The sequence below is a fragment of the Solea solea genome, chromosome 20 (assembly GCF_958295425.1).
Source record: "Solea solea chromosome 20, fSolSol10.1, whole genome shotgun sequence".
NCBI classification, from domain to species: Eukaryota; Metazoa; Chordata; class Actinopteri; order Pleuronectiformes; family Soleidae; genus Solea; species Solea solea.
In genome coordinates this window covers 9399725-9426880 of record NC_081153.1, presented here as the reverse complement: position 1 = coordinate 9426880, position 27156 = coordinate 9399725, and the positions used below count along the sequence as shown (strand labels likewise).

At 39.8% G+C, this 27156-nt stretch overlaps 1 protein-coding gene across 3 annotated transcripts; it reads right to left on the bottom strand.

Annotated features, from left to right (window-relative positions):
- Positions 1-4088: 4088 nt before the first annotated feature.
- Positions 4089-22796, bottom strand: LOC131447137 (major histocompatibility complex class I-related gene protein-like). 3 transcript variants are annotated; one of them, XM_058618631.1, is made up of 8 exons: positions 22359-22777; positions 21430-21690; positions 20537-20815; positions 18514-18813; positions 17748-17873; positions 15444-15461; positions 15141-15212; positions 4089-5173 (listed from the first exon to the last, which is right to left on the bottom strand). In XM_058618631.1, exons 1-7 carry the CDS (start codon positions 22408-22410, stop codon positions 15166-15168), a joined length of 1083 nt encoding a protein of 360 aa, XP_058474614.1. In that variant the 5' UTR covers positions 22411-22777; the 3' UTR covers positions 4089-5173; positions 15141-15165. The 3 variants fall into 3 exon arrangements, with proteins under 3 accessions (XP_058474614.1, XP_058474613.1, XP_058474615.1); XM_058618630.1 differs by lacking the exons at positions 4089-5173; positions 15141-15212; positions 15444-15461 and adding an exon at positions 17211-17374 and having other exon boundaries at positions 22359-22796; XM_058618632.1 differs by lacking the exons at positions 4089-5173; positions 15141-15212; positions 15444-15461 and adding an exon at positions 17334-17483 and having other exon boundaries at positions 22359-22775.
- Positions 22797-27156: the final 4360 nt, after the last annotated feature.

Sequence of the window (27156 nt, the reverse complement as noted above, 5' to 3'; positions counted from 1 at the left end):
GTGGTCAAAAGATCAACCACAACTCTCTCCATAGTTTTGCATAATATGGAGGTTATGGCGATGGGCCCAAAATCTTCAGGTTTACTTGCCCCTAGCTTTTTTGGTATAGGCCTTATAATGGATAGTTTCCACGATCTGGGCGCGCCTGTAACAAGGAGGGAATTGAACAGTTTTGAGAGGACTCCTTTCAGTTGAGGAGCACAGTCCTTAAGTAGACGGGCCTTCAGTGGCCTTGTTTGGCTTCAGCTGAAAAAGACTTTGAGCCACAGCATCCACAGTGATGGCTGTGGGTGCTCCTGTAGGGAGATTTTTACAGATCTCATCACATTCCTGTTTGTCATCCACTTTATCAAATCTACAGAAAAAGTGCTTTAACTCATCAACAAAACACTGATTGATGCTTGGAGGAGTATCACATTTCTTATTGGTTTTACCCATTAGTGTATTTAGACCCTCCCAGGCTTGTTTTATGTTGCCAGCTAAATATTTACCTTCTGCTTTGTTCTTGTACTCAATTTTTGCCTTGGATATATTCCCTCTAAGCCAGGGGTGTCAAACTCATTCTGGTCTGGGGGCCGCATACAACTTAATCGGATCTCAAGGGGGCCAGACCAGTAAACTCATTCCAAAATGACATAGAACTAACAATAAGTCCACTTTTTTCTTTGTATTAGTGCAAAGAAGAAGAAGTAAATTATAAAAATCTTTATATGCAATGAATTGTCCTTTTACTAAATATATTATGAACAACCTAAGAGTTTCTAAGAAAAGTATGTGCAATTTCAACAACACTTTCACCCAGTTTAACATTTATTTAAGTGCATTATGCATAAAAACTGATCACAGTGATTGTACAATGTTGCAAAACATTTATTGACAGTTTTATTTATTGGAAGTTAAAACACTGTCCTGCATGTTAAAATACATCAAACACGTCAAAATGTATAAATGATTTAAAATCCATTTTCCACATCTGGGAAGCAATTCTGAACACATGAACTGACTCCACACACTTGAAATCTTAAGTGGCAGCTGTTTTAAACAGACATTTGATAAAGTCAATTTGTCCCCTTCCTTGTTAATGCATAACATGTATACATGTAAAAAAAACATACAACATACATAACATATATGGCATGCATAAGAAATAGTTTTTTACTCAACAAAACTCTTCTGTTGTAAATCTGTTACTGACTAGCACTGACTTTCACAGCAATTACAACAGCAAATATTCACAGCTGTTTATTTTTATAGTGCAATGTTGACAGGAGCATTCCATAAGATTTAGTCTTTAGCTCAGTATTTGCCCCTGAAACTTGGCATCGTTTAGCCTGCACAAGTGCATTAATATCAGGCATCATGTCCCGAGTAGCAGCCACTTTCAGAATCTCATTTAAGTGCTTATGTGTGAGCTTTGAGCGCAGCTTCGTTTTATTAATGTTCATTACTGAGAAAACCTGCTCACAAAGGTAGGTAGTCCCATACATGGACAACATTTTTGCAGCCAGTGCTGTCAATTTAGGATAGCCTGGTTGGAGATACTTGTAAAATGTGTCCAAGCCCACAGAAGCAAATTTGTCCTTCAATTCTACATCACACTGCAAATCAATGATTTCAAGTTGCATGTCAACGGTCACATCAGAAGCTCTGACTGTGAATGGACTCATGCACACCAGGCACACGGGTTTCCCATTCACCTCCGTGAACATATAGGAAGAGGTCCATTTTTCTTGAAAAATCCGACACTCTGTGTCCACTTTTCTCTTTTTTGACAAAGACATTTCACTGAAGAGGTTGCCAGGGTCAACAGAAAAAGCGGGTAAAGCGATAGAACTGACTAAAACACAGCGCCACTAGCGGACAATATAGGAACTGCAGATTTTAAAGAAAATGAAGTTTATTCTTATTTTTTTCAATAATGCAGATTTATCCCGCAGGCCGTACGTTTGACACCCCTGGCTTAGATCGTCTCCAGTGTGCTTATAAACGTCAGAGGGGAACTGATGACGCAACTGTCAGTATGTTCCACACCCTGTCAAAGCACCTTCAAGTCCCCTCCCATCTTGCTAGGGCCCTGTTTATCGATTTCACTTCTGCTTTTAACAGCATGCAGATTGACATCCTGCTGCAGAGACTTACTGATATAGGAGTAAACGGTGGTATCATCCACCTTGTTAGGGACTTCCTCTCTGACCGCCCTCAACAGGTTCTGGTCAATAACACTCGGTCCGACATCATTGTGCTTAACACTGGTGCCCCGCAGGGGACTATTTTATCCCCATGACTTTTCTCCATATACACAAAGGAATTCCAATTAGATCTGGAAAAGTTTGGTTTGTTGAAGTATGCGGATGATATGGCCCTGGTTGCCTTATTGGAGAAGGGGGACAGTGGGAGAGGACGTATACAGAGACATGTGTCATCTCTCCTGAAGTGGTGCCATGAAAGCTTCTTACAGATCAATGTAACAAGAACACAGGAACTTGTCTTTCATGAAAAGGACCCTGTGCAGCCCCCTTATAATTAAGGGACAAATTGTAGAGGTAGTAAACAAGTTCAAATATTTAGGTACATATATTGATTGCAACCTAAATGTCAGTGAAAACACTGACTACATTCTTTAAACCTGTAATCAGCGTCTCCACTTACTACGTAAGCTCAACCCCTTTGGAGTGAGCAAGCATATTATGGAAACAGTTTAGAAGAACCTGATGGAGGGCATCTTAACTTTGAACATGGCAATGTGGTACGCTAATCTAAACATAAAAGGAAGAAGCAAGCTGCAGAGAATAGTAAATATAGCCTGAAAAATCATAGGTATGAGACAGAAACCATTAAGTTGTGTGTATGAGGAAGTGCTGAGGAAAAAAGCTGTCAAAATAGCAAACGATCCCTCTCATCCACTTAATAGGGAGTTTGAACTTCTTCCCTCTGGTAGACGTTGTAAAGTACCAAGGGCAAATCGTAATATCTTTAAAAATCCCTTCATCCCCAATGCCATTGGAGCACTGAACACCATGTCCCGTTGATGCCTTTTTAATGTAACTGCCACTGCTGTCCTGCTTTTTGCCCTGAAGATGTTTGAGTGTAAGTGTTGTTGTTGCCGTCCTGCTTGTTGTTTGTATGAGACCAAAAGACACATTTCCACATTGTGGACAATCAATGGAACAAACAAACAAACAAACAAACAAACAAACAAACGATAGCTTCTCTATCCAAGGCTTCATGTATTGCTCTGATCAGCGTGTGCTTTTTGGTCTGTTTTTCAGTGGAAATCTTAGCTTGCAAACACACCTCTTGTAGCTGCTCAAATTTGAACTGCACCAGGATCTCATTCAGTTGATCTTGCAGTCGCTCCAGCTCCATAGTTGCGTTTGGTCTGCGATCTCACACTGCTTCTCCGTAGCACCGCTGATCCCACTTCTGACACCAAATGTTGTTGCACACTTCAATAAAGACGCACATTCTTTACTGGACAGTCTGAAAATACACATGGCAATACGCATTGTTACGCTTCTGTCCAGCCGGATGCAGGTTACACACTGTGTGCATCGGCTGTGTTTACCCTTGACACAGTTGCTCATTTGAGGGGACACTCCCTCTTGTGGCGTAAAGGCGCCACTACACCCCTGTATTGCCGGATTGCACAAACTAGAGCACAGTGGTTATTTTAGATCAAACTATTTCCCGACATGTTCATTAGGATTTATGCGTACACGATTTACAATAACGTGTACAAAATGAAGGGGAAATTCATTTACCACACATGTGAGTTCAAGTTTGATATTAGGTGTAAATGAGTTCTTGTCCTGATTTAGATTCTAATATAGAAAGTTTGGGAAACACTGTGTGGCAGTAAAAAACAGTTAACAATAAATGATTTGGGGGGGAAAAATAAAGCAAATGAAGAGTTTCCTGTGAATGTAGAACTAAAATGACACAGAAATAACAGAATGAATTTCCTTCTTTCCAAAGCTACAAGGAGCCACTGCAGAGGAGCAGCAGAGTTTACAGAGCCTGCTCTAAGAGTGTGATGTAGAACTGTGGCTACACAAAGTCTTTGTACATGAGCAAAAACACAGAGTGTAGACATTTGAACAAATCAGGGCCTTTATTGAATTTTGAAAAGCAAGGTAGAAGTACAAAAGGAAAGAAACAACAGTGCAACTTCATTTCTTTAAACACATCTTCAAAATGTTTAAGAAGCCAAAGCTGAAACATCAGTGTGTCGACGAGCTTCAAAAATCCCACAAATCTCATTTCATGAACAAGCTTGTTTCATATTAAGTGATATATAATCAAAACATCATGAAAGAAAGAAACATTAATAACTCTGAGCCTGAAATATTTACATATTTACACAAGTGGAAAATCAGATGAGCACTGATGCTTATTGTTTAATGTGTGTTGGTGTCTTGGATCTACAGCCGATACATCACTGAATATGTGATTATTATTATTAACATGTGGCATCGTGTATATAGTGAAGAAAGAGATTTTCTGCAAATGGAACTAACAGTGAGTTTAGAGATGCAACACAAACCAGGTGGAAATGTGTCCAATCATTTTCTATCTTGTTGAGTAAAGAGGCAAAACATTGTGCCACAAATAAAAGCACAATGACACCTGCAGCTAATCTACAGTCTCTATACCACGTTGTAAATGTGTGATTGAACGACGCTGATGGACTTACACTGTTGTCCCCAGTGATTTTACACAACCAGAGAATGAAAAGAAAGTCTATATAGTCAATGTGTATTTAGAGTTGTGTTATTTCTCATGGTTTCCATGACGATACCCAACACCAGGAATATGAAAGTGGAACTATGTGTGGATTTGTTTTGGACGATCACACAAAGATTTCAAGAATGTGTTTGTGTGCAAACAGAGTTGTGATGCTTTCATTGTTGTCAACATTGTGTTTGACTTGAGAAAAACTCCTGATTTGATTGACAGATTTAATGCCAACATTTCACCAGATTCCTTTGTATTTACTGTGAAATAAGTGTTGACAATGATGAAGATTTGTCATTGATGTTTTCAAATGTTGCCACTTTGTGAATAAGTGTTGTTTGTTTGTTGATCAATCAGTGATTTCTGATGAGACTGACAATCAATATTTCCCTTTGGTGACATCACTCCTTGTTCCAGTGGATGAAATGATTCCGTGAACCTACAGAAAGAAAACAACATTAAATGATGATGAATATTTGAAAAAAGACAGATTTCATAAATACACATTGTCATTTATGTTAACACGTTGTTTTCCCACAGCAATGCTCTTTACGGCACGAGGTGCCTCAAAGTGTGTATGTGTTAGCGCGTGTGCAGTAGGCGTGATGGTGCGTGATGGTGCGTGTTGACGTTAGCGGACAAGTGGAGTTCTGGTTGTACGCTGAATAAACGTTTCTGAGCAATAAACGTCCCGTTTATCACGAATGACATTGGTAGCAGAGTATGGTTCAGAATGGCATCTAGTTACAAAGTCCCACCGAAGTTTGATGAAGCCAGACCATACGAGTGTTGGAAAAATGAAGTTAATATCTGGACGCGGGTTACCGAGCTCGACAAAAAGAAACAAGCCCTTTCTGTCGCTTTGGGGCTTGAAGGAAATACCTGCGGAAGATTTGGACAATGATAACGGCATGACAACGTTACTCACAAGGCTGGACGGCGTGTTCCTAAAGGAGGAAAAAGATCGCGCACATGAAGCCTATTCCTATTTTGATGGAATTACGAAGGTTCACCCCGTTTCCATGGCGGACTACATCATTGACTTTGAACAGCGATACAACCGGGTGAAAAAGTATAATATGACGCTTCCTGATGCGGTGCTAGCCTTTAAGCTATGAGACACGGCCCACCTCGACGAGAAAAGCAGACAACTAGCATTGACGGCCTGCACCGAGTTGACGCTCTCCTCCGTGAAATCGGCTCCAAAGGAGGATTTTCAGAGGAAAATCGACAAGCTCATCAAACGGAATACAAATGAACCGGGACGTGGCATTTTTCACACACCAAAGACCACAAGCAAGAGGAAAATGGAATACGACGTTGCAAAGTGGGCAACCAAAGCAGCCATTACCAGGGACTAATCCACTGGATAAGTTTGGTAAGAGATCCACATGTGCTTTTTGCCAGTGCACATTTCATTGGGCTAAAGATTGTCCTCACAAGAAAACTGAACACGTAAAAGTAACTAAAGATGCACATATAGATGAATGCAACATGACATTGTTTACAGAGGCCTCCATGTCAGACGCAGAAATATTCATGACTGAATCATTGGGATCAGCGATTATTGATACTGCATGTACCTGTACTGTGTGTGGGGAGAAATGGCTGGAAAACTATATTGATGACCTCACCCAAGATCAAGTGAACCGGTTGATGCAAACACAAACTTCCAGTTGCAGTTCCTTTTCGCTTTGGAGATGGGAATTTGGTGTACTCCACAAGAAATGTGAAACTACCAGCTCAAATAGGACTGACAAAATGTCAAATTGAAACTGAAGTTGTCAAGGTTGACATCCTACTCCTGCTGAGTAAAACATCCCTAAAAAAGGCAGGGACCATTTTGGACATGGAAAAGGACAGTGCAGTGATGTTCAAACAATCCATACCCCTCGAATTCACTAGTTCTGGACATTACTGTGTCCACATCAGAGACAAAGAGACTAACAGATGAAAAACGTGAAGCCCTTCTGAAGCTCCACCAACAGTTTGGTCATGCGTCGGCAGAAAGGCTACAGAGGCTCATTCACAGTTCAGGAAACAAGGACAAAGAATGTTTTACTATTTCACAACAAATAGTATATGACGGTGAAATATGCCAGAAGTACAGAAGGACAAAGCCAAAGCCCGCTGTGGGGATGCCTTTAGCTTCGGAATATAACGAGACAGTAGCAGTGGATCTATTGTAAGTCGCTTTGGATAAAAGCGTCTGCTAAATGACATGTAATGTAATGTAATGTAATCTTCACATAATGGACCACTTCACACATCTCAGCGCTGGAAACATCGCAAGGACAAACAAGTCGTCTGATATTGTCAACTCCTTCATTCACACATGGATGGAAGTGTCCATGGAGCCCCTCGGAGGCTGTACAGTGACAATGGTGGAGAATTCAACAATCAAGAGATCAAAGACACGGCTGAAAACTTTAACATGGAGACAAGAACAACAGCAGGATACAGTCCCTGGAGCCACGGACTACTCGAGAGTCATAATCAAACACTCACCGAGATCATCCTGAAGGTCAAACACTGGCACACTGCCCTTGACTGGGCCCTCATGGCTACAGCCCATACCAGTTAGTGTTTGGACAGAATCCTAACCTTCCTTCTGTATGAGTTGATAAACTACCTGCTCTAGAAGGTACTATTGTGAGTGCTAGAGTAGGAGAACACATTTCAGCCCTACATGCTTCTAGGAAAGCATTCACAGAAGCAGAGTCTTCTGAGCGGATAAGAAGGGCACTACGTAAGCAACTCAGGCGACAGATGACATGTATGTGGACAGGAGACAAGGTATATTACAAAAGACTGTCCTGAATGGAAGGGTCCAGGGGTAGTCATTGGTCAGGTTGGAGCTGTTGTGTTTGGAAGACATGGGGGGGGATTCTTGTTAGAGTGCATCAATGCAGGTGTGGCGAGAGTAAGGAAGGAAACCTAACTAAGTAATAGATTTTAGAGTTAAGGAGCCAACAACGCCACTTTGGGACTTTCACCCAAAGATTATTTTATACCAATTAAAAGGACACGCAAGTAAGTTCTACTCATAAACATGCAGGAGACGTGATTCCAAATGTTAAAATAAGGCACACTAATAGATTGTTTAAAAGCACAATGTGTTCACTCAAACCAAAAGAAATAAATAAATCTGTTCAGGCTTAGGCTCGTGGTGAAATGCAGCTAGTGAAAGGAGGAGTCTAAATTAAAATACTCAAATCAGCAGGTCACACACACACACACACACACACACACACACACACACACACACACACACACACACACACACACACACACACACACACACACACACACACACACACACACACACACACACACACACACACACACACACACACACACACACACACACACACACACACACACACACACACACACACACACACACACACACACACACACACACACACACACACACACACACACACACACACACACACACACACACACACACACACACACACACACACACACACACACACACACACACACACACACACACACACACACACACACACACACACACACACACACACACACACACACACACACACACAACAACAACAATAATAAGACTGGGCAAATTATGTTACTAAACTAAAACTAAATATAAATTGCCCAGAATAAGAAAAGAAAACAAGAAAATATCATTAATCACTCAAAGAAAATATCCAAATCAAACAATAAACCAAATAATTACAACTGGGCAAATTATACAACAATAATTTACATATAATTCCCCAAAATAATAAACATAACACTATATAAAGCACTTAAATAATATGACCTAAAAATATGTAATACCGCAGTTAATGAAATCAAAATAACCAAAATCAATCTCAGAAATCAAAACAAACAAAAAGGACAGGTGAAATAACAAAATCAAAATAAACAAAATCGAAGTGAACCTAAACTAAAACATCAAAATAAAACGGCAAGCACAGACAGCGGCCACGGGAGAAGCCGTGAAGCGTGACGGAATGACGTCAAGGCGGAGCAGACTCAGATTGAGACAAAGCAGCAGGGGACAGCTGATCGTGACGTCATTCAGTTCACGTTTTACTCAGCCAGGTGGCCAACATTCATCTAAAAAAGATACAAAATTAGCACTCGAATTATGGCGCTAACAATAATTTAGACGCGGCAATTAAACAAAAAAACAAACCTTGTTGCCGAGTATGATGCCCGCACAACCATAGGGGGAGAGAGCGAGACTCACGCCGCTACCGGCATTCACCTGCAACCACACTGTGTTAGCCGTGAGGCACCAAACAGTATGATGCAGAGGGGGAGGACACTTACCACCGCAAACTGGAGAGACAGCGCACCTTGAGCGTGGCGTGTAAGCCCAGCCGTACAACAAAAAAACACTCCGATCAGCACACAGGTGAATGGGCATTAGAGACGTGAAGCAGCGCACAGTCCTACTCACCGAGAGCCAAACACTCCGACCGGAAGTGACGCGTCTACAGGAGTGCAGAGAACGAGAACCGGTAGAATATGCCGCATTTATAGTCCCGTCCACCTACAATGCATAGCTACCATTGGTGTTCAAATTAAGGCTGTCATAGTGCATGAGATGGAGCACATCCATGCTGCTACACAGGCTTTCTAAGTTAAACGCACAGGATCAGGAATCTCAGGATAAGCAAACTATACAAGACAACAGCGAGACATTAAGTGAAAACAACAGCTTAAACAATGGAGCAGAAAGCTCAGACAGTGAAGAAAACACACACACAGCGACAGGATGATAGTGGTCTACAGAGAGCCACAATCTGGAAAACACAACAACTGGTTTAATCTACAGCAGGTCAACCCTGATGGCAGTGATGGGCAAAAGGAGTCACTTGACACGTCATGCGTTGATAATCTGAACATTGAATCAACTGATGGTGAGACTGATGTTCTCATAACAAAAGACATTTCATTTGTTGCAGCCAAACAGGATGAAATAATGAACTGGCACAAAAACAATGTTTTGGAGCAAGTTGATGATGCAGGTCAAAAGTGTGTCTCCACCAGATGGGTCTGTAGTCTCAAAGAAACTCCCAATGGTATTGTGCCCAAAGCACGACTTGTAGCCAGAGGTTTTGAAGAGCCTAACGTTCACAAGCTGCAGAAAGATTCCCCAACCTGTGCTTCTGAATCTCTTGGGCTATTATTAGCAGTTATCTGTCAAAACGAGTGGCAAGTTCGTTCTATGGACATCAAATCTGCTTTCTTACAAGGCATGCAGTTGTCTAGAGAAATCTATGTCTGTGAAATCTAGGAAAGAGAAATATTCTTTGGAAACTTAACAAACGTGTTTATGGCCTTGCTGATGCATCACTGTATTGTACAACAAGGTGAAAGAAATCATGGCAGGAGTACAGGTGGTAAAATGTCTCAAGTAGATCCAGCTGTATTTCATTGGCTGGATGAACAGTATAAAGTAACTGGATTGCTTGCATGTCATGTTGATGATTTTCTTTGGGCAGGCTCACAAAACTTCTCAGTAGATGTGATGGCTAAACTAAAGTCTGCATTCCATGTTGGACGCGAGGAGCATGAACACTTCTGCTATGTGGGAATGGACTTTGTGACTGTTAATGGTGTAGTTCATATACATCAGCAGAGTTACGTTGAAAACTTACAGCCTATTATTCACCTGCAAGCAGCACGTGCAGTGCAAAGAGATGCCTCTCCAAATGAGACTGAAAAAGAGCATCTTAGGTCAAAAGTAGGACGGATACTATGGGTTGCAAAACAAACCAGACCAGACATTATGTTTGATGCAAGCAGCTCAGCGTCAAATAGAAAAGGTGCCACGGTCCAGTCTATTCACGAGACAAATGAGGAAAGGGTCATTAGGAAAGTTCAATCTGAAAAAGTGACTCTCAGGTTTCAGCATTTGGGAAACAGTGATGCTCTGAATGTGATCCTTTTCAGTGATGCTTCCCTTGGTAATCTTCCTGATGGGGGCACACAGGGGGGAACTTTGACTGGTCTCACAGGAGAAGGAGGGACGTTTTCTCCTCTCTGTTGGCAGTCTAAGAGATTTAGAATTAGACGGGTGGTGAGGAGTCCTCTGGCAGGAGAAACTCTGGCCCTGTCAGATGGAATAGACAATGCTTTATTTCTGGCTACCCTCTTCTCTGAGCTCACCAGTGGAAATGCTGAATTGAATGGTCCTCCTTTGGTCTGTGTAACGGACAATCACTGTCTGTTTGATGCCCTCAAGTCAACACGACAGGTCACTGAAAAAAGACTCCAGCTGGAAATAAGCAGCATTAAGGAGCTCATACAGAGTAAAAGGATAACGAAGGTACTCTGGTCAGACACTAAATCTCAGCTCACTGACTGTCTTACCAAAAAGAGAGCGTCTGCTCTGGTGCTATTGAAAGCACTCAGTGAAGGTCTGTGGTGCTACTGAAAGCACTGAATTAAAGACTGTGGACATTCAACTATTTCAAAGCACTGAACATTTTTATTGCATATGCACCAACTATTTTGTTTCACACTGTAGCCACTTTTCACCTTTGTTGTGTAAGTTTCATATGTACAATATTTTTATTTATATCTTCTTTTCTTTTTGTTTATAGTACAGTGAGATTGTTAACATGTTGTTTTCCCACAGCAATGCTCTTTATGGCACGAGGTGCCTCAAAGTGTGTACGTGTTAGCGCATGCGCAGTGGGCGTGTTGGTGCGTTGGAGTGTTGACGTTAGCGGACAAGTGGAGTTCTGGTTGTACGCTGAATAAACGTATTCTGAGCAATAAACGTCGCGTTTATTACGAATAACAATTCAGACATAAAACTGCGATGATTCAGACTGGTGAGACAGTTAGAGCTGGGTATTATGACCAAAATGTTTATGGTGACAAAAATGTTCATGTCACTTTAAGAAAGCCGTTCATTTGATCTTCTTTATGGACAGAAAACTCCTTGTAGTGTTTCATAAATCTGAGGTTAAACATTTAAAATTATTATTAGTATATTATTTTTTTAACAATATGTTCATTAACATATTGCTCAAGACACGTGTGTACAGTGTACAGTTACAGACTCCCAAAAGTGAACAGCCATTCAGACTACACTGAGACACAGGTGGTATAAACATAACTTCAGACAGACAATTCAAGGGAGAAATTAAACAATTAATACAAGATACAAAAGAAAAATAAATAAATAATAATAAAAAAAAAATAACCTCTAAGATAGCAACACTCGTATGGTACAAAAATAGTGCAACAAATTATTGTCTATTCAATCTCATTTAAAATCATCTTATCACAATATATATGCTCTTTAGCGTCATTAAGAGGTTTACATTGACCCGGACTCAAACCTCCTCTGCGTCCACTCGCTCCACACCTTTCACAAACCACTCGAATGGTCCCCAAACCTTCTCAAAAAGTTCTTGTTTCCCTCTTTGTACATATGTTATTTTTTCCAAAGGAAAAGTAATTAACATTTGCCTGACCCAATGTGTGACGCTTGGAATGCTGGACTTCTTCCAAAATAATGCAATTGATTTTTTTGCATGTAGAAGACACAAGTCTATCATAGTTTGTTCACTCTTGGGGTAAAGTCGAAAATAACGAAAACTGGGCTTATCACGAGATCTTTTGAAATAATCTTTTCTATTGCTTTTTTAATTTCTTCCCAAAAAGCTTTGACCTTACTGCATTCCCACACGCAGTGGAATAGCGTCCCCTTTTCTGATTGACTGATTGGGAGTGAGCCTTTGTGCATATTGATCCCCAGTCCTCTGGAGAGATCTCTTTTCCCAGGTCTTTACTCCATAAGTTTTTTTACAATCTGAATTTTCCGACGAGTTAGACATCAATACATCATACATCTCTGAAATAGCACCTTTGCTTAAACTATCCTTAGACATCAATTTTTCTAAGGTGGATGTTAAGGGTTTGGTTATAAGACCATTTTGACTTGTCCTGATAAAAGCTTTAAAAAAATATTTTTTATCTTTGTCATACTTATCTTTGATTTCTTCAAATGACATCATATTATCTGAATTAGACAAATACAGGTCCTGAATCTTTTCTAATCCCTTTAATGCCCATGTTCTAAATATAGCATCTGCTCTCCCTGCAGTAAAGCGTTGATTTCCCCACACAGGACTGTACTGACACCGTATTTTAGGTTCTTTAATATATTTTTTCACTTCAAACCACACCTTTATCAGGTTTTTAACAATTGGATTAGTAGTTTGTTTCATCAAATTCGACAATGTATCAGTATATAAGTACAGGGGTAGAGACAAACTTTAATCCTCCAATCCCATTTCTGTCCATTGTGGACTATCCCTTGTTGCAAAGTAAAACTTGATGGTCCTTAGTTGTACTGCCCAATAATAGCAGGTTATATTTGGACTGTTTAGGCCCTCCTCACTGTATGGTAAGTACAGGAGTGATAAGCGAACTCTGGCACGGTTATTAGCCCATATAAATTCTGTGAATAACCTTCTTATCTTTGGAAGAAAATCATCAGGTGGAGGCAGTGAAACATTCTGAAATATATACAATATTTTAGGGAGTATATTCATTTTTATAAGATTTATTCTGCCAATCAAGGATAGAGGCAGGGTAACCCACCTATTAATTGAACTTGTTATTTCTTCCAACAAAGGTTTGTAGTTGATTTTTACAATCCAATCTAGTTTAGATCCAATGTGTATTCCTAAATATGTACATTTTAAATTTAAAAGTTTCTGTAAGTGGATTTTTTCTTTTCTTTTCATTAAGTAATAGAACTGAGGACTTAGTGTTATTAATTGGAAACCCTCAGATGGCACCAAATGATATTATTCACTGTAGAAGAGCAGGGACTGTTTTGTTAAGGTGGGAGAGAAATAAGATAACGTCATCTGAATATAGGGAAAGTTTATGTTCTGTCTGGCCAATTGTTATTCCAACTATTCCCGTGGGCATGCATACAGCTATAGCAAATGGTTCAAATTTTTGACTTATTCATAACCTGTTTGATTTTCTTAGTTTTTTGTAAACCTCTGCAATTCCAGGAAGTACATTTAAGTTCTACTTTTTGAGAACTTTCAAATAATATACCATGAGGCCCCCTTAATGAAAATGACATATCTGAGAGGATGAACACATTTAAACCCTAGAACATTGATTGAACACACTGAACAGTAGAAAAACAATAACCCCATTCTCCCAACGAAATGGGATGCCCCCCTAAATTTGCTTCCGGTGGCTGTTGTGAACAGATCCCTGGATCAGTCCACTCAGTCTTCTCTCAGACAGGTTAAAACAAAAAGAAAAAGAAAAGGGAAATTAAGTGTAGTCTGCCTTTGCCAACCTGCTCCGTTTTACTTCTATCAGAATAGTTACTCCTGAGAAAAAAAAAGTGCAAGCTCATAATTCGCCTATGTTAAAATACTGACATTGTTGCAGCTTTTAATGCCAACATTTACTAAATGAACTCATTTCGTATTATTTACGAAAATGACTAAATTGTGAAAAATAGCTGCTGTCGTACTGAGTCGTACTGTCTCCGTTGTTTGTGTTTTTGTAGAGGATATATTTCTTTGCCTTAGCCGCTTTTACCACTTCTATCTTCTGCTTGTAGTTCAGGAATCTCATTATCAACGTTCTCGGCGGAGTTTCGTTGTCTCTTCTCGGCCCGACCCGGTGCGCTTTCTCCATCACTGTCGGGTACCGCAGGGGAGCCAAATTCAGCACCTCTGGTAACCAGCCCTCCAGAAATGAGCAAGGGTCCAGCCCTCGGCCCCCTTGGGCAAATTCACCAGCCTCAGGTTGTTCAGACGCGATCTCGTTTCCATATCTACAACTTTATCCTCCAGCAATGTGTTCCTTTTCTTCAGTGCTTTAGCCGTTTCTTGTAGCTCGGCATGTTCGTCCTCCACGGTTGATAAACGTACCTCAGCTTGCTTTATCCTTTCGGTGCACTTGGCTAGTTCTTTTCTGTTTTCCTCAACGGCGTGCAGAATCCCATCAAGTCTGGTTGAGAACTTGGACTTCAAGCCGTGTATTGCCGCCAGTATCGCTGCTTTAGCTCCGGTTAACGCACTGTCACACTGTTTTCTTCAGGAGTCTCCGTGCTAACGTTAGCCTCTTTGCTAGCTTGATTTTCCATGCTTTGCGCCCTGAAGTCAGTTAACTTCGCTTGCATCTGTGTTTTCCCTCTACTTCTGCTCGATTTTCCAAGATTTGACATCACCGCTTCCAGACCTAGGGTCGCCTACACTTTTTAGGTGCAGTTCTATATTTTATATCAGGATTTTTAGGATTGTTGGCGGAGCAGGGTTGAGCGTGACTTACCAGTTCGCGGTCATACCGGAAGTCCACATTTAAAGTTATTTTACATGTCAATTATTTTTCTTCAGTGATTTTGTTTTACTTACAAAGGAACGGTGATGTATTTGTCATTTATTCTCTCCCAGAGTTCAGCTGCTGCACCTCAGTGCTGCTCGCAGCTGTGGGGTCAGAAACACATTGTTAACAAAGATCACACTTTTCTTTTCTTTCCTTCTTTTTTCAAGTCTTTGCATGAAAAGCAAAGCTCTCATATGTCTGTATGAACACATATAAACCTGGACATGTTCTGTAAACATGTAGAATAACAGCTGTGTCAATACCACGTTCATTTCAACCTAAGTTAGAATTGTAAATAAATATGAATCATGGAAATACAAATCTTTACTTACGAGATGGGGCGGATTTGGCTGAAAAAGGAAAGAAAATGAAAATCATTCCAAACATCATTTCGTCACCAGTGATTTGTTTCTCTTCAACTCACACAAAGTGAAACAGAAATCACTTCCAGCTTCAGTTTCCACATTAAAAATCATTTCTTTTTCTAAACCTGCTCAATGACATCATCACGCTGTAGTGATGTCATCGTGACACTGACACATCGGAAGTGGGACGTGGGAGTGGTGTTACCCTCCAGTTCAGCAGGTTCCAAAGACAACGCTCCATATAGTATTTAGTGACACAAACCGTGTAGCGTTACGGTTCAAAACTAAAGAGTACTATGTGTTCACTGTGTTTTTGTCCAGTCACAAACCCTCAGAAATTCAAAGAGAACTAATAATAAAGTCAATAAAATAAGATTCAATGTGATGCCATTACATTAAAAGGAGCAGAAATAAAGAGTTTTGAGGAAACAAAAACAGCTGGAGTCAATTTATCATTTATTTTTTTCAAGGAGCATTTTTATTTCAGTGACCTCTGACATTTGGCATGTGGCTTAGACATTGTTTAAAGGGTTTGCCTCTGGAAAACATTTTATTATGCTATAATGCTTTGGGGGAAACCCCAATTACGTCACAGAAAAAATATCGAAATATGACTTTTAGTCCATATATGATCCATGTGTGAGGAAATGTCACCTTTGTGACTTAAAAGCAGTAGTCTCAGACACGCGGCCTGGGGGCCAATTGCGGTCCGCGGGACGATATTTTGTGGCCCCCCACTTGATAGCCCGCAGTGGCGATAACGAAGAGCGGCGCAAGGGGGAGAGAAAAAAGCTGCAGACCGGAGCGGCTGCTGATTCAAAACAGCACACACACAAACACACATCTCTACATCACAAAGTCTCAGCTGTTGTGAAGTTACTATTGCAGCCTATATGTGATTCTGTTTTCGCTTATACGCTTGCATACATGTGCACTAGAGAACCAAAACAACTCGCGCATACTGTATGGCTGTATGCCCTGCAACACACACAAGAGTCGCCGAAATCCGCGCATCCTCAGCGGCTGTGCTGGCCCGCCACGCCCGCAGAGATGCAGTCTCTCCATCGCAGGTGCCAGGGAGAAGATATCAGTCAAGTCAACACTCACTGCAACCAGGATATAACCGCGGTCATAGGCGCCCATTTATATTTTTGCCCGTTGGTGCCCAAATTATATAAATACCATCATATAAAGATCATATAATTCTGACTATATAGGGGTGGCGTGCTCACTGCTTCTGAACATCTGATTTTACAAAGAATTTCTTTGTTTTCTAATTCATGCTCTATAGCCTATTTTGATGGACTCGGAACACCGAGAGGGTGCTGTTCTATTCCGGCGGGTCAGAGGGAGAGAGAAGGTCAACGATGGGACTTACTTTTTATTCACCATACACACTTATTAATTCAGATAGGTGCAGTTCATTTTAAAGATGCAGTTTTATTTATTATTTATTTTTATTTATTTACTTTTTTTTGATGGCTATCCCCCGGTGGGTGCTCAACTTTTTCAGTGGGTGCTCGAGCACCGGAGCACCCACAGGATCGGCGCCTATGACCTCAGTGTTCAACAAACAGTTAATGGCCCGTTAGTGGGAAGTTCGACTGACTGTGGGATTGCGGTAATGTCACAAAGACAGGAGCCAAGCGTCATAACATGCGTCAAGAGTGAGTCATAGAAGGATGTAATGGAGAGAATCCGGTCATTTTTCAAAATAAAACATCGTTTAGTCGCAAATATTCATGCAAGTTATTTATTATTTCTGTGAACCAGGTAACAAAAGACTAGGTTTGATGGCCGCTGGCTTATGGGTTCAGGCTTGTGACATCTTCCAGTGGTGTTCGTAGAGAAGTTAGCAAACTTAGCCACTTGATTGAAACGTGGTCCCGAAGTGACATCTAGTGGAAAGAATATATGAGCATCTTCAAGCTATACTGAGGGTCTCATCTGCTTCATCCCTCAAGCCAAATGTGTCTCAGCTGTGTAAGGGGAAACGCTGCCAGGTCTCTACCAGCATGGAACAGTAGGTATAGTAAAGGAAGCAGAAGTAGTACCAGTTAAGCCAATGTTCTGAAGCAATGTTCATGTTCTGAACCGTTATTAATAAAGATTGAGAAGACTGGACAGTTGTACTTTTACTTTTTTTGAGTACTTACTTGATGCGGCCCCCAGGCAAATTGAGTTTGAGACCCCTGCTTTAAAGCATCAACTCAAAGTGTGAAATAAAACAAGTGACAACAGTGTGTGTGTGTTTGTGTGTGTTGCTCTCACCACTGAATCTTCTGTACAAGAGGAAAGCAGCAGCAGCGAAGATGATGACGACAAGAACAACCACTGCAACGATGATGATGATGGTGGTCGTGTCCATAGGCTTCACAACCTGTGCAGATGAAGCAGCTGACACACACACACACACACACTTTATATGTTTACACTTCACATCATATTTTAAATGCACGTAGGATTAAATTTGGTATAAATAACCTTTTTATTTGATGATATTTATTATTTATTTGTGGTATTTATGAGGAAATCAAATCATTTTGACTCATAATTACATTATTTCCAAATATGTATATAAGCAAATATATCTACATTCAAATCCTAATATTGTGTCCAAATGTCATTTTAACTGTGAACTTATCTGACCGATCAATTTGACCTTTATTGATTTATGCACATGTGAATCTACATGAATAAAAAACTGTCTCTAGTGGTCACATGGTGTAATTATTCATCACGACAAAAGAAAGAATGTACATTTTATCTGTGGATCACTGAAGAACTGAACTTTTGACCATGATTTAAGCTGGAGATCAACTTTATCAAAGGTTTTATAAAATAAAACCATAACATGAAGACAAGTAGTGAAAGAAAACTTTTCTTTGATGGATTTGTCACATGATGATGTCATGATGCAGCACAAGCATGGACTGAATACAGACCTACAATGAAAGTGTTGATGAATCAATGAAAAGCAACAAGCATGACCTGCAGAACTATTACAGTGAATTAAAGGAGTGTTTAGGAGTTTTACCTCTGTTGGATTGGACGGCGTCTTTTTCCAGTACTTTGACAACGTCTTCCACACCAGAGAGCTGGAACACGCAGTCATACTTCCTCCAGTCCTCAGGTGGGATTGATGACACTTGCAGGTCAGTGCTCATCTGGAAGGTTCCGTCATGGTTGGGCAGAGTCTCTCCGTGGTCCACGTCCTCATGATGATCCTCTCCGTCTTTCCTCCAGGACAACACGGCTTTGTTTGGGTAGAAACCTGTAGCGTGGCAGGTCACTGGAGAGGAGGGAGACTTCTGGAGGAGAGACACTGAGGGAAGCTCTGGAGAAGGAAAACAAACGTTGACACTTTATTATAACTCACATTCCTGTTTGCTGTCATTGATCCTGCATTCGTTTCTGAGTCTGGCTGTAAATTGAGGTTTTCACACATCTGAGGACTGGACTTTTTCAGTCTGGACCTTTTTTCTGATGAGATCAGACTGACTAACTCACTATCTTTAAATACTTCTTTTAAATCCTCTTAAACACTTATTGTTACAAGTTTCTTTCTTTCTTTCACTGATTGACTTCATTTCACATCATTTGTTGTCTTCATGTTGTAAACCTTTTAAAATGGTTTCTATTTTGATGATAGATGAACACTTTGAATTCATTTATTGATCTTAAACTGGAACATCAATGTTGCAGCAGTGCACAATTATATTATTTTATGTTTTACTTTATTTTTTATAATGTAATATATTTATTGTCTTTTGTCAGATAAAATATAAAATGTGTAATTTTTTCACATATATTGAATTTCAATTTAATAGATGTGTTTTCTTTTTTATTAATATTAATCTAATACTAAGATTTATTGTCACAATATCTGCAGCATAAGCTACAGTTAAAATATGGCTGCAATGATGAATTGTTTATTATTCGATTACTAAATTAATCACCATCTATTTTGATTAGCAATTCAAGGTTTTTTTAAATGATTAATGCAAGATTTCTGACTTTTCAGCTTTTTAAATGTGAATATTTTCTGGTTTCTTTGCTCCAAATAACAAAGAAATAATGAGGGTTGCCGTGGCAACACCGTTTTGAATCCCCCAACCCTTTCAACATTTCATCTTTGATGTGTCTCGTACAAAGTGGCGCGTTTTTATGACAAACATGCTTGGACGAGTTTGCTCAATTACGTAGGATGCAAATGGCCAAAATGGAGGCCAGAATTCAAAATGGCTGACTTCCTGTTGAGTTGAGGCCATGGTTACGGTCGACTTTTTTGTTCGTCTTGGTCTATAACATCTTTCCACCAAGTTTTGGGAAATTTGGTGAAACTCAATTCTGCCTCTATTTTCACCTTGGGGGCGCTATAGAGCCCTTGAGCAACACACGGGTTTGGGACCTATGCCAATATCGCATTTTCACCAGACCTGACCTCCATGCCAAGTTTCAGGAGTTTTCATGGACGTTAACCCCCTCAAAAACGACCGGAAAGCCACGGATATAATAATAATAATCTGAAGGATTACAATAGGAGGTTCCTCGCCGTCCCGGCCCCCGCCATTCGTGGCTCGGGCCCTAACTAAAAGTGAATAATTTTGGTTTATGGACAAAACAAGACATTTGAGAACATCATCATAATTTCCAGGTTTCAGAAACACAGATCAACATATTTTATGGACCAAATAACTCATTTGTTCTTTATTATTTAGTCGAGCTCTAAGAGACAGATGAAGAAATGTGAAATGGGAGACAGAGACTTAGAAAAGACTGTGGACGCTAAAAGAGACAGAGAGTGAAACTGTTGTGGACATAAACAAACAAAAAAGGAAAACATGAGGAGAAGAAAAAAAAGAGTGCTTATAAATGTGTGTGTGAAAGAGAGACACTGACAAAATGGAGGGGGGAAAAGAGAGTGAGACAGAGAGATGAAGAGACAGGGAGAGAGAGAGAGACACGTCATCAGTGTGAGACACAGTGGTGGTAAAAAACATCATCAGAAATAAAAGACAAGTATGAAGATTATGTTCATTCAGGTTCTGGGGTTTTACCTGTTCTCTGCAGAGAGCTCTTCCCATACTCCACGTACTTCTTCAACCACTCAGGACAATACTGAGTGAGGTAGTATTTTTGTTCAGCAAGATAAGCTTTATCAGCATCCCATATGTTTTTGATGATGAAAGCCTGTGATGACAGAGCGATCCATGTCTCTGTCTTCAGGTCCAAAGCTATTAAGTCTTCTCCATCATAACCAAACTTATTATAACTGTTAACTTCTCCAGTCTCATCATCCCAGTCACAGCCAAACATTAACTGTAGAATGTGGACACCTGAGAGAGAGAGAGAGAGAGAGAGAGAGAGAGAGAGAGAGTTCACCTGTATCAGATCAGAGTTTTGATGAATCATCACTAGAACACACTGACCTGGAGCTTATTCTACAAATGTTATTTCTGCAGATGACCCCTGACCTCTGCATCATCATCATCATCATCATCATCACACAATCACTGACCTCCTCTGCTTTAACCCAATATTAACTATTTAGAAATGCAAACGGTGATAAAGTGGATGATTTACATGGACAAAGACGATGACGAGAACATGAAGGTGTGAAGAGTAATAGAGTATAAGGTAATGATAATTGTTAACATTTTCATTTCATGGATAAAAGTAATATTCATTTAGAGTTGAAGATTCTGTGCTGAAGTCATCGACAACACAGCAACAACGGACAGGGCTTTGTTTTAATGATCCATTCAACTGTTGATGCTTTTAGAAATTCAGTTTTGTTTGGTCATAAAATGTGAACAATCTTTTTAAAAGAACACCTTTTTATCTTTTAACTTTTAACCATTCACATTTTATTCATTATATTAATGATAACAAATGTAGATGTATGCATCATATACACATTTTATCAGTAAAAAGTGAAACACAAACAAACCTCCAGTTTGGTTGAAGCGCTGCTTTAAAATTTCAATGCCGGCTTTGAAGCGCTGCTGGGCACGCAAAGCGATCCCAGTCTGACTCTCCCAGTACTGTGGATCTGTGATCTTCCTCATCCAGTCCTGTTTGGGTTCTGCTCTCATTGTGTTGCTGTCATAGTGATCAATCTGAACATCATCAACCAAACCAAAAGCCACAAACTGTGGGAAGTTTGGGACTTCAGATGATCCAGTGAAGAAATACTTCAGAGAGTGAGTTCCTGTGAGAGACAGTGAACGTCAAGACTTAAGATTTCAGAATGACAGTTTTATAAATCACTGTACTCAGAGTCAAGACGACATCAAATACATTCAAACACATTTCACTCCTCCTCAGTGAGAAATATTTATCTAGACATACTGTATATTTATAAGATTTTATTATTTTATTTAATAATTATTTTCATTAAAAAACACAACTTTTAGTCTTTAATGTTTTTAGTAATATCTTATCAATGTATTTATAACTATTTATTTATGTATTAATTTGTTTTTGATCAAAATTAATTTGACAAGAAGGTATTTATCTGTTATTTATTTATTTCTTCATACACGATTCAGCTGCTGATTCATATTGTTGTTTTCCGCGTTTGGAGCTCACACCTTTTTATAGACCTTCATGAGGTCATGAATAACTAAAAGTGAAATGGTGGAAGTGCATATGTGCACATTAGACTGTATGATGAAGAAAATAATAAACAATAAGAAAGAAAGAAAGATTTAAATCATATAATTAAATATATTTGACATTGTTAGAATCTAGAATGGAGTCCTACAACTAAACATCCAGGACCATCAAATGACGCCACATTCATACAAACAGTACATGATAAAAACACATGAAACATTTGTTACAATCGATCAAACATTATACATAAAAGAAGCTCACGTGCGCTCGCGCTGTGTATTCCCAGCAGAACCAGTAAAAGCAGGATCTTCATAGTGATTTTCTCCGTTTGTTGAAGTGACGGTGAAACTGCGTCATTATCCCACGGATGATTATAAGAACTAGATAGAGCACCGCCCCCTGGTTCCGTACATTCCTATGGAATTGCTCACCCAGCGCAAGTTTCTGACTTCTTTCATTTCTGTCTCTAACAACAAGAAGGCAATCAAGACTGTCAATGTTTGGTCCTCTTTTTCTTTTTAATAATGTATTAGCTACCCTGGCAAAATTGTATTTCTCCTGTCTGTGCCCTTTGTTTGTTCACTAATGCAGTATGATTCTTTGATCATGTATGTACTGTAACCCTTTTGCAATAAAGATGTTTTCAAACTCTTATTTCCGGGTTGTGTAGAGAATGAGCATGCGCAGTAGTGTTACCCCATGATGCCTTTTGGCTATGTGAACAAGCCGTTCCCGAGACGCAATGACCGCGCTTTGCTGTGCTCGTACACCGCTGTGACGTCACTCTGAGAAATATTTAGGAAGGTTTTTCAAATATGAAACTCCACGAATAAAAAATATAGAATAGAAAGATCTATACATGCCTATGTCCAAGTCTCGAGGTGTCCTGTGAACAGTTTTAGAGGCGTCTCTTTTACTATTGTGCTCAATGGGAAAATTGCTTTTTGGTCCCGGGAGTATTTTTTGTTGCAGTACACGGAAGTGGCCACCATGACAAAACTGTCTTCAAGGCAGAGGGGGCGGTGCTCTACCCAGTTCTTATAATACATCCATGCATTATCCAGAAGAAGACAAACTGAGACTCCAGCGACAAACACTGAGAGGCGTGAACATCAACCTCCATCTGAGCCAATGAGAATTCAATATGAGCCTCAACGTCACTAAACTCCGGGTGAAACTGACTCACTCAGGTTCTGACCGAAAGTGAAAGTTTCAAACTCAAGTTATTTTAGGAGTTGGCTCAGGACACGCCCCCCTTCATAAGCCCAACCCTGACCCTTCCTCTAACTCAGGGGTGTCAAACCTGGGGGCCAATGAGTGTCGAGTCTGGTCAAGAGGAGGCGGAACAACAAGGGTGGGAAAAGAGCTTAGATTTATCACACAGTATTCCATCATGAGATCACAATTAGGTTATTCATTTCACATTATTTCAAAGTAAAAGTGTCTGTTTTCAAATGGAATGATGAACACTTCACAATATCAACATATTTATGACGCTAAATGAAAGTATAAATATCAAAAACAGAAAATGAGGTCAATAATAATATGGACAACTGTAATAAAAACACAAAACAAGCTCATGTACATATTAATGTTGAATATAATACATTTAATAACGTGCTGATTACACCTGGATGTCGTCTTATTACTATTATAAAACATTGCTAGTGAATATATTTAGTATTATATTCTATCGCTTCCCTGCAGCTGAGGTTCAGCCATGTTTTCAAAACATGATATTAAGTGTTGGGCCGCATGTTGTAATATAATGAAGTACTAATACTTTGTTACTGTACTTCAATATATTTTAATTACACCACAGTTTTGACATTCACCCATTCACACATCTTTCATACATTCACACACTTCAACATGGGGTTAAGTGTCTTGCTCAAGGACACACAGACGAGCAGAGACAAGAATCAAACCCACAACCTTCCAGTTCAAAGACAACTCATCCTACCACTGAGCTACCATGACTCAATCCTAACTCCTCACTTTTATTTTTAATACTCTTACTTTTACTTGTAAATCTTAAGTACATTTTATATCAGCAACTTACTTTTGGTACTTAAGTCCAGTAAATGTCATATACTTTAAGACTTTCACACACAGAGTAACTGGGTTACTGTGGGAAAACAACCACGTCGTCATCGTCCCTCGTCTCTCCTGCTCTTATATTCACTGTCGCTTTCATCTTCATCTGATTGTGTTTGCAAATGGTTCGGTCTTTGACTTTATGAGAACTTTCATTTTCTCTCCTTAGTCGCCCTGGTTTGGATCATTGTGTCTCTGTAATTGTATACTTTGTAATGTTTACTTTTGGTGTGTTTCTGTGGCAACATTACAGCGCCACATACAGGCCTAGCATATGTACGACAGCATTTACAGTCATTTTGGACAAAGTCAGTCATGTGGATGAAGACATTTCTTGAAACAATGACGTGTTGACAGAAAACCTTTTAAAAAGACAAAGACAAAGATCATGTAGGTAAAGTTCTGTTTCCGTGTGGATAAAGTCTTGACTTCATTATTGTCAACCACCTTTGTTGGTGTCTTCCATCTTGGTCCTGGGACGTCCAGCCCATACTCGTGCAGTTCTTCCCCGTACCATAGGTGTAAACTATGAGAGCAGGTCAAGGTCAAAAACTAAATACAAGAAAAAAACATAAAAACACTGCAGTTTTATGAGCCCAACCATTAACAGAACTTAAATTGAACACAAACATTTCAAGCCAAGCTTCACTCAAAGCATCTCCTGCCTGATCTTATATACTTCTCTGTCCAGTCCATAGAAAATTGAAGGGGACAGATGGTCTTCTTCATCTGAGGAGGAGTGTAGCAGGCTGCCATAACACCCCCCTGGCTTTCAGAGAGTGGTTGAGTCCAATCAACCAGGTTCATCTACTTAAACAGATGCAGTTGAGCACATCAGCCTTTTGTCAGTGTGTTCCAGCTGTTGTGTACATGTACGTGTGTGTCTGGGTGTATGTGTGTGTTTAGGTTTGCTGCAGCTTCTGTTGTCCAGCTGTGGACGCTCAGCCATCAATGGCTGGAATGCAATCAGCCAAACTACGCCTGACGATGACCAGCCTTGCAGTATAAAGACGCCTGGGAGACTTGAGTTGGGGCTGGCTTTAGATGGTGGCGGCTGCGCTTTGTCCGTCTTTAGAAAAACCTGAGAGTTGTTGTTGTTTTACGTGATTGACCTTTGAACTCTGTGTACTGGTGTTACTCGAGAGTCAATGGTTAACACCTCATGGTGTGCCACTTGTCGCCATTTGTAGTTTAAGGAACGTTTTCTCTGATATTACATTTCTTGCGTTGTTCTAACGATGCAGGCCTCTTTAACTCAAGGTCTGAGGCTATTGTGTTAGCATTTGTTTTATCTCGTGATCCAGGACCTTTTGTCCTGCGTGTTTTGTTAACCTTACTTTACCTTTGTTGCACACTTCAATAAAGACACACATTCTTTACTGGACAGTCTGAAAATACACATGGCAATACGCATTGTTACGCTTCTGTCCAGCCGGATGCAGGTTACACACTGTGTGCATCGGCTGTGTTTACCCTTGACACAGTTGCTCATTTGAGGGGACACTCCCTCTTGTGGCGTAAAGGCGCCACTACACCCCTGTATTGCCTGATTGCAACTAGAGCACAGGGATTCTTTTAGATCAAACAGAAAATATTAATAACATGAAATATGAAATAACAAATATATTAATAACACAAAACAACAAAAATATTAATAACATGAAATATGAAATAACAAAATATTAATAACATGAAATATGAAATAACAAATATATTAATAACACAAAACAACAAAAATATTAATAACATGAAATATGAAATAACAAAATATTAATAACATGAAATATGAAATAACAAATATATTAATAACACAAAACAACAAAAATATTAATAACATGAAATATGAAATAACAAAATATCAATAACATTAAATAACAAAAATATTAATAACATAAATTGACAAAATATTAATAACATGAAATATGAAATAACAAAAATATTAATAACATGAAATATTAAATAACACAAATATATGGGTGTCCCTTTTTATAACAATCTGAACTTATTGTCCTCACACTCTCCCGTCAAAAATTCAATGTCGTCCCGACATGCTGACACACATACAGTCCCGTGTTGCAGTACAACCCCGCATTTAGAAAGGTTATGTCCCAGTAGGAGTCAGAAAGTCCCTGAAGATGCGATACTGTTTCAGTAAACCATATAGCACTTATCTCCCGTTGATGCCATATGTTTGCAGCAGGCGTTATTGTGCACGATAACAGTCCACTGCAACTTCCATCACTAGCACGGGTGTCTGCATCTTTTCTGAGTAAGGCCCTTTAACATAGACATAACTTCCTATCTACTTCAAAGTGTGCTGGAGAGTGGTCACAGTGGGTTACATTAGTCCATATTCACTCAAAGATAACCTTATTCCTATTCACTAGTCACATCTGTATTATAGCTTGACTTAACTCTAAGAACTCTAAATTCTTCAAATGAACAGTAACATCAGCTTGACTTTAACTGTCTTTTATCTGGACTCACATATACAACCTATCTAACTGCCATGGTTACCTATACATAGGACATGGTAGGCAGTCCTGACTTATTGTAAGTAAATATTGCTCTCGGTCTTCTCTGTCTCAAAGGATACTTTTTCGCTCTGGTAGGTAACTGGTGGTCATCTTCCTCGTCACTGCATGCAGACTCAGCAGACTGATGTTCTCCCTCAGCTCTTTGTGTGACATCGTCCTCCTCTTGTACGCCTGTATCTTCTTCCTGTTGGTCCTCCTGATGCTCTGCAGTATCCTCTCCCAGATCTTCGGCCACTGAATCCCTGCCTTCCGCTTGCAATCCAATGATTCCTCTCCATTCATCCTCTTCGTCTGAACTGTCTTCTCGTTCCTGTTGCTCATATTGCCACTTGCTCTTTTCCTTTTTTTTTTTTTTCCCTGGGTTATGTGGACATGTTGATCTCCTCCACGGGCAGAAGGTCACACGGAAGCAGGAGGTTTCTATG

Bases quoted from the DNA above. Each gene is read 5' to 3' on its own strand.
- LOC131447137 (XM_058618630.1), bottom strand. From the start codon at position 22,410: ATGAAGATCCTGCTTTTACTGGTTCTGCTGGGAATACACAGCGCGAGC. The intron at 20,816-21,429 runs GTTTGTTTGTGT...TCTCTCTCTCAG, and splicing joins GCGCTTCAACCAAACTGGAG to GTGTCCACATTCTACAGTTA. The intron at 17,375-17,747 runs GTGAGAGCAACA...TCTTTCCACTAG, and splicing joins CTTGTACAGAAGATTCAGTG to ATGTCACTTCGGGACCACGT.